The sequence below is a fragment of the Raphanus sativus genome, chromosome 6, assembly GCF_000801105.2.
Source record: "Raphanus sativus cultivar WK10039 chromosome 6, ASM80110v3, whole genome shotgun sequence".
Taxonomy (NCBI): Eukaryota; Viridiplantae; Streptophyta; class Magnoliopsida; order Brassicales; family Brassicaceae; genus Raphanus; species Raphanus sativus.
The window spans coordinates 20,192,851-20,200,032 of record NC_079516.1 but is presented as its reverse complement, the minus strand read 5'-3'; the positions used below and the strand labels follow the sequence as shown (position 1 = coordinate 20,200,032).

At 34.2% G+C, this 7,182-nt stretch overlaps 2 protein-coding genes across 2 annotated transcripts; one reads left to right on the top strand and one right to left on the bottom strand.

Annotated features, from left to right (window-relative positions):
- Positions 1–1,189, top strand: LOC108808071 (uncharacterized). Its single transcript, XM_056987243.1, has 4 exons — positions 1–219; positions 300–680; positions 744–811; positions 901–1,189. Exons 2-4 carry the CDS (start codon positions 359–361, stop codon positions 1,177–1,179), a joined length of 669 nt encoding a protein of 222 aa, XP_056843223.1. The 5' UTR covers positions 1–219; positions 300–358; the 3' UTR covers positions 1,180–1,189.
- Positions 1,190–1,288: 99 nt separating this feature from the next.
- LOC108806419 (syntaxin-22) lies at positions 1,289–3,147 on the bottom strand. Its single transcript, XM_018578528.2, has 7 exons — positions 2,827–3,147; positions 2,630–2,723; positions 2,376–2,515; positions 2,056–2,118; positions 1,811–1,968; positions 1,638–1,738; positions 1,289–1,557 (listed from the first exon to the last, which is right to left on the bottom strand). The coding sequence occupies exons 1-7, from the start codon at positions 3,018–3,020 to the stop codon at positions 1,492–1,494; spliced, it is 816 nt and encodes a 271-aa protein (XP_018434030.1). The 5' UTR covers positions 3,021–3,147; the 3' UTR covers positions 1,289–1,491.
- Positions 3,148–7,182: the final 4,035 nt, after the last annotated feature.

Below are 7,182 nucleotides of genomic sequence, written 5' to 3'. Positions count from 1 at the left end.
TATCAGATACAAGGATCAGTTTTCAGCTTAGTCCTACTCTCTTAATCTCATATATTTCATCAAGAATATCTACGCAAGCGCGGATTCAACTGTACTTTAGTTTTTAAACCCAAGTCATTTCCATATGAGTTGTTGTTTTTGATTAAATTATCGATAGATATCAAACACCTAATAGCCGTGATTATCATCTTCTGCTTGAATCCTATCTCAACTGATCAGGTAAGTAATCTCCGTCTCGGAATTCGTTTCGATGATTCTGAGATAAACTTGGTTCCGATTAGATTGAAATCTTCTTACAGGCTGGAACAAATCACGGTGATTCCGATGAAACCTTCAATTCCGACCACAAAACTTCGTTATGTATCTCCGACCAATACATTATGCAGTCTTATTTCACTACACACGCTTCCTTACACGACTCAAGAGTTTGAAAACTTCATGCTTCTTCAGCAATGTTCTGATAAGTTTCATCAGAAACATTGTTCCTGATGATGTATCATTGCTACAAGTCAGAAACATAACCAGTGAAGGTTCGCATCGTCATCTACTTACAACCATCAAGCTCCCTATTCTTAATCATCAATCACAGTCTCAGCTACACGAGCTTGTGATTATTGAACGGTTACCTTTGGGTGTTTTTGCTGATCCTTTTGAGCTTCAGAGTCTTCCCCAACGCATAGGTTTATATCAAAAATGTTTTTTAACTTTCAATCTGAATATCTCTGATGGGAGCCTTCGTTCAGATCAAACAGGTCTGTCGTTGAGATCGGCTCTGATCAGTGTAAAGCATCCCTTACATGCTCGGTATCAGGTACATTGCTATCACTCGATGGTTAGCTTGAATGAGGACATCTTGTTTTGATCAACATCGATAAGCTTGTTTCTCTGCTTATCCTACAGCCTCTTGAAGAGAGTGGATACTCTAGAGTGGAGTTTGGAGAGCCAGACTTGTTCCTGTGCTCGAGACTTGTACTGAACCAGGGACAAGAAGAGATAAGATGTTTGGTTTTGGCCATTGCCGGATTGAAAACCGAAACCGAAACCAGATCCGTTGTCTGGGAAATCCCTGCGGGAATCAGGAATCATATCTGTTATTACATTTGTGGCTGCGGCTTTCTTTATCCGCGTTTTCGACTATGCTCTGAGGTTGAACCTTGTAAGAATAGAAAGCAGTCATGAATCAGCTTTTGGTCTTCTTTGTTTCCTCTTATATCTCAAAATATACCATTTGGGCAAAATTGTAAACCGGTTCAAAACCAATCTCTTGCATGATAGGAGAAAGCACAAGCAACAGAACAGACTTTTTTTCACTCATCTCCAACACAGTTTGCACAACAAAACCACGCATTATATTACAACCATACCAAACCAATACAAAACCCAACTTCTAAGTTTTGAATCCAAATTACGTAATATATACCAAGTAATTCACTCATTGATGCTTTAAGATCCATAAACACATTCAAAACCACTTGTTCTTGGTTTCCAAAATCAAGCTGCGAGTACGATTATCACGATCAGGAGTACAATGCCAAATATCACCAAGAGCAAGCATGTCTGCATGTAGACAAGTTCAAGACATTAAATAGTGGCCTAAATCCATCACTAAGGTTCCTAGAAGTTTTCAGTGTTCTTACCAGAGATGAGTTTGATCTTTGTGTTTTTGCGGCCTGAGCGAGCTGAGATCTTCCTTGTGAAGTTGCAGCTCGAGAGTTGTCAATGTGAGTACCGATATCATCTGCTAAAAAAAAAGAGAAAGTGAGCTCTAAAAACTGTTGAATTGAGAGGAAGCTCTTATTGATTCCTTTACCTATCATGACTCCTTGATCGTTAACCAGAACCGCGAGATCTTTGAATATCTCGTTAACCTCGCCAATCTGAGTATGGATTTCTTGTATCCCTTGCTCTCTTTCTTCGATCACTGCCTCGTTGAATGCAATCTCGTTGTCTAACAACACAAGCTCCTGCCTGCAAACAAGAGGAAGATAAAATTTGCAAAACAAAACAAATAGAAATGTGAAGAAAGATTTTTCCTTTTGGATATCACCAACCAACCTTTTCGACTCCATAACTTGCGCCCGCTGTTCCGAGATATTATCTACTTCACCCGCTGAATAGCTATATATCCAGCAAAGACAGATAAGAACCACGATTCATTGAAACATAACCAGACTAACAGAAAGTCAAATTCTTTGCTTCATATCATCAAGAACAAAATAATCTGCCTTCAAATAACAAACTATTACCTAGATGGAAGAGCAAATCGAGGCTCTAAAGGAGTATACTATACAAACAGATAACAAAGTTGATGCTTTTGCTTATGATCATCACATTGTATTAGAAACTGAGCTTAACATAGAACAAAAGTCACATACCTAGAAGGATGAGCAGAAGGAGGCACCAAAGGAGCATAAGCAGTTTCTCTTTCAGCAGCAGTTTGCTGAGCTTTCTGAAACTCTTTCAACACAGCTTGAAAGTCCTTTGCAAGCTTAGCATCTGCAATCTTCTTACTTGGCTACACATTTTAACAAACAAACTAAACTCTAAGAACACAAAACTACTTGATAAGATTCACATTAAATCAAAAAAACATTAAAAAAAAAGAAAGAAAGAAAGATTGTAACTTTACATTGACACCAGTTTGATGATCAGTTTCACTAGCTTCTTTAAGTTTAGCTGACGTGTCCTTCACAAGCTGCCCTATATGCAACCGTGTCTTGTGCCTTTTAACCCAAAAAAACCAATTTCGGTTTAAATCGAATTTCCACAAATCAATTAGAAGAAAAAAAATGATTTGAATTTTCAAAACTTAATTGTTATTGTTACAGCTTATCACGGAGCTCAGGCGTGTCTCTGGGAGTACCGAGCGTGTTGACGAGACGTTGAAACGTGGAAACTCCGGTATTGATCTGGAATATTCCCGAAGCCACGGCTTGCGTCGAATCTTGCCGACCACCACCACCACCACCATTGGTCTTCCTCGATCTTCCTCTTCCAGCTTCTAAATCTTGAAAACTCATCTCTCTCTTATCTCTCAGCAAATCGTTTTCTCAGAGCTCCTATCTACGATCAATTTGGTACGGTCGAGGGAGGGGGCGTAAATCGTGGAAACAGAGAGACGGAAATTGAAAAGGCGTTTTAAAAAAAAAAAAAAAAAAAAAATCAGTTTTGTTTCGTTTCTGATCCTTTTATTTCTATTTTTTTATACTAATCTCTTTTTTTTAAACAGTGACTAACCTGGGATTACATATATTTTTCTCGGTTTTTTAGCTGTTTGTTTATGAGAACTAGATCATTGATGTGTTTGATAAGTTTTGTTTTCTTTTCTTTTTGGACAAGAAAAAACATAGTAATTTGAAATTGTCTAATCTGTTTAAATTTGTTTTAAATTTTGAACTTTTAGTCAATATAATAGTGTAAATGTTTATATAATACAAACAGAGAAAACCTATCATTTATGTTTGAGTAGAAATTTTTATCAATTATGAAATAAAATAATAATTTCAAATACAATATTATTTAAATTTAAATTATTTTTTATTTTTCATTTTAATATTGTATTTTCTTTATAATTAACTTCATCAGTTTAGGAAAAACTAAACCGTAAATATAATTATACGAAGTTTTAAATTTTCCGATTTTTGATTATTTTAATATGGTTTTTCTTAAGATTCAATATAGTTAAATTTACATTTTATAAGAATAACATTTTATACATGATGCTAAAGCGTTTTCACACAAACTAAGACCACTGCCATTATGTATATTTTTTCTTTTTTCTTTACTTTATAGTACTTCTAATTTATTTCGGATTATTATTATCATTGTTCAGTCAAATTTTATTGATTCCAATTTATATTAGTCTTAGCTATTCAATATAATCACAAATTATGATACGAAAATGTATAAATGCTCCATTAATTTTAGTCAAATTTCTGTGTTCTTCATTTGAGATATATGTATAAAGAACATTTTCATGTTAAAATCCTTCTAAAATTTTTCATCATGAAGCCAAAACAATAAATTTAAAATTATAATTGGAGCTAAACTTAAAATAAACCATGATTGTATATCGACAGATCAACAAATCAAACTTCTCCTCATAAATTCTAATATTGATCTAAATCTTCCATTTATAAGTGATTCATTCTTCAAATGAAGAACACAGAAATTTTACTAAAATTAATGGAGCATTTATACATTTTCGTATGATAATTTGTCATTATATCGAATATCTAAGACTAATAAAAATTAGGATCAGTAAAATTTGATTGAATAAAGATAATAATAATGATCCGAAATAAATTAAAAATGTTAAGAAAGTAAAGAAAAATGATAAAATAGACATAATAGTAGTTGCCTTTATTTATGTGAAAATGATATAGTGTCATGTATAAATGAACAGAGAAAGTATTTTATTGGTTGGATTCTATAAAAGCTGCTAGACTTCAAGCTATGGCCATAAATACTTTTCTAAAGCATCAGCATCGATAGATTATCTCTTAAACATTTCTCATCTATTTAATACTAATATAAATCAAAGAAATAAGTAAATATTAAATAAAATAAATTTGAACCACTAACACACTAACAGCTAGGACCAGAGTTTCTTTCCACGTTAGGTGAGTACCTGCAAGAAGAAGCGATTCATCTTCGCTTCCTCTTTTCTTTTTCCTCTTTCATTACTATATTTTTCAGTTGTTTAGTGGCAAGAAATTGGGTGAGAAACCCATTAACGTGGATGCTCTTTCACTACAAAAAAAAACATAGTCATTTCTGACGGATTTTCTGACGAAAGTAATATTCATTGGATATTTCTGACGAATTTATGAAATATATAAAATTTTATTATTCGCCAGAATTTCGTCAGAGATAACCTAGGAATTTCCGACAAATTTTATTTCGTATATAATAACCGACGAAATACCGACGATTCCCGGGGAAGATTAAACGATTTAGGGTATGGCATTAAGGTTCCGACGAATTTCCGTCGAATTGCAAAATTTTCGTAGGAAATTCGTCATAAATTTCCAACGAATATCCAACAAAATTCTTCCTAATAAATTTGCGAAGAATTTTCGATGGATTGCAAAATTGTTGTAGAAAAGTCGTAGGAAATTTCCAACGAATTTCCAACGAACTTGATTTTTAGATATGAAATATTCAAGATAAATGTTAAATAGATATCTAGTAGATCACCATGAAATTATTAAGTGAATAATACTCCAATTATTCAAAGCTATATATAGATATTTTTGCGATGGATGCATTGACGGATATATAAACTTTCTCGTTAACACTTATATACACTTAGAGATGTCAAACAGGTTTGTCCGTCCCGTCCCATACCGCAGCGGGCTCGTTGTTTTGCGGGTCACGGCGGGTCAGGTTCGTGCGGGTTGCGGTCTCCAAAAGGTCTGCCCAATCCCTTCCCGCCAAATGCACACTCCTTTACAGGCTGTCCCGCGGGACATACGGAAAAGAAAAGAAAATGGATAGCTTTGATGTTCCAGGACGCTTCTTTACGCTCCAAGACGCTTCTGGACACTGCAGGCTGTTCCTTTTTTGTGTGCAACACTGCAGGCTGTTCCAAGATGCTTCAGGATGCTACACTACATACCGAAAAACACATAATTAAAATACACGGAACATCTACTATTCAATCTCAGCAAAATTTGTTATACATTGTTATTGTAGTTCATTACATTTCAATATTTCACGTTCTTGAAGTAGATTTTATCTATTAAAATTAAAATTGCAAATATAAGATAAGATGATTATATATATATATATATAGCATTACCAAATTTAAAGTGTAAGTAGAAGATGAAAGGTTAAGTCTGAACCAAATTAAATTTAAGAAAAACACCAAATCATAGTATTAAAAATAAACGCAATCAAATTAAACAAGAAATCTCATATCGTAATAAAGCAAAACACCAAATCTTGATAAAACAAAACACCAAATCAAACATCAAATCAAACTTGATCATCTTCATCTTCCCCATTCATAATGGATTCAAATGATGGTAATTTCTCTTCTTCTCCTTTACCATTGATTTCTTCATCTGTAAATACCCCTGTTCGGAAATGCGCTACGCGTTATCCGTGCGCTCGAGCTGGGCCTAGCTCCGAATGGAAAAAACGTGGATTAATCCAAAATTAAGTGGCGAGTAATTTTAGGTGTATTTTATCTTTTCTTAGCAAAGTTATATATAAATGTGACGTTTTTAAACGAAACCAAAGAAACATGTGTGGTTTGGTGGTAATATCGGCTTATTTTGCACTTTATTAGTTTACCAGTGGCAAAATCGTAATATTATCTTCTTGTTCCTCTGAAAAAGTAGTAAGGGTTTACAATTTTTCTGTGACAGCCGCCATTAAAATTTTCATAGAATCCTTCATTTTTCACTTTTAACTATTGTTTACCCATTAAACTTGTATGTTTATTCTATGTTAATCGATTTGAAACTCCAAAAGAGCAAAATAAACAAGTTTTCCAAATCATTCCGGATAATCAACCGATTACAGAAAATCACTACGCTAGGTTCCCGTGGAACGTTTAACCGCCGCAAACGCGGCCGCGTTAACCGCGTTTTAGAACAGGGGTAAATACTATAAACTTCATTTACTTAGGATAATGGTATTCTACAAAAAAAATTAGAAATTTATAATATGAGTTATTTACCATCTGCATAAAATTTATATCTCTTGATCCAATTCATAGTGCATATCAGAGCTTGCATATTTTTTTGAAGTAGACGGTTCCTATATTTCTTCAGAACTCGTGACCAATACTAAAGGAGGACTCCGAAGCCACTGTTGTGATTGGAATACTTAGCAGATCACATGCCATTGCCGCCAAGTCACCATACCGATGCACATTATCTTTCCACCAATCTAAGATTTCCAAGCTCTGGAAATTTGTAATGTCCAAAAGTGGTTCTTCCAGATAAGCTTCTAAAGGTGTCTTTGCACTCACAATGCCACTGACTTTGCGAAATGCAAAGAAATCCTGCAAAGTTTTTAAAAAAAAAATATCAAAGAGGCTTAAAAATGAGAGAAATATAAAAAAATTGAAAAAAACACTCACACCATAGTACTCAAACAAACCCATTGACCGCTGAGGCTTTTTGCAAAACAGTCTCGCGTGGCTCAGTGGAAGTAGGGATGTCAAATGGC

What these genes read in the sequence shown, in the direction of transcription:
- LOC108808071 (XM_056987243.1), top strand. Translation starts at nt 359, where the DNA reads ATGTATCTCCGACCAATACATTATGCAGTCTTATTTCACTACACACGC. An exon ending in GAGTCTTCCCCAACGCATAG is followed by an intron (nt 681 to 743) that starts GTTTATATCAAA and finishes GCCTTCGTTCAG; the next exon opens with ATCAAACAGGTCTGTCGTTG. An exon ending in CCTTACATGCTCGGTATCAG is followed by an intron (nt 812 to 900) that starts GTACATTGCTAT and finishes CTTATCCTACAG; the next exon opens with CCTCTTGAAGAGAGTGGATA.
- LOC108806419 (XM_018578528.2), bottom strand. Translation starts at nt 3,020, where the DNA reads ATGAGTTTTCAAGATTTAGAAGCTGGAAGAGGAAGATCGAGGAAGACC. An exon ending in CCTGAGCTCCGTGATAAGCT is followed by an intron (nt 2,724 to 2,826) that starts GTAACAATAACA and finishes TTGGGTTAAAAG; the next exon opens with GCACAAGACACGGTTGCATA. An exon ending in CCTTCTGCTCATCCTTCTAG is followed by an intron (nt 2,119 to 2,375) that starts GTATGTGACTTT and finishes CTGGATATATAG; the next exon opens with CTATTCAGCGGGTGAAGTAG.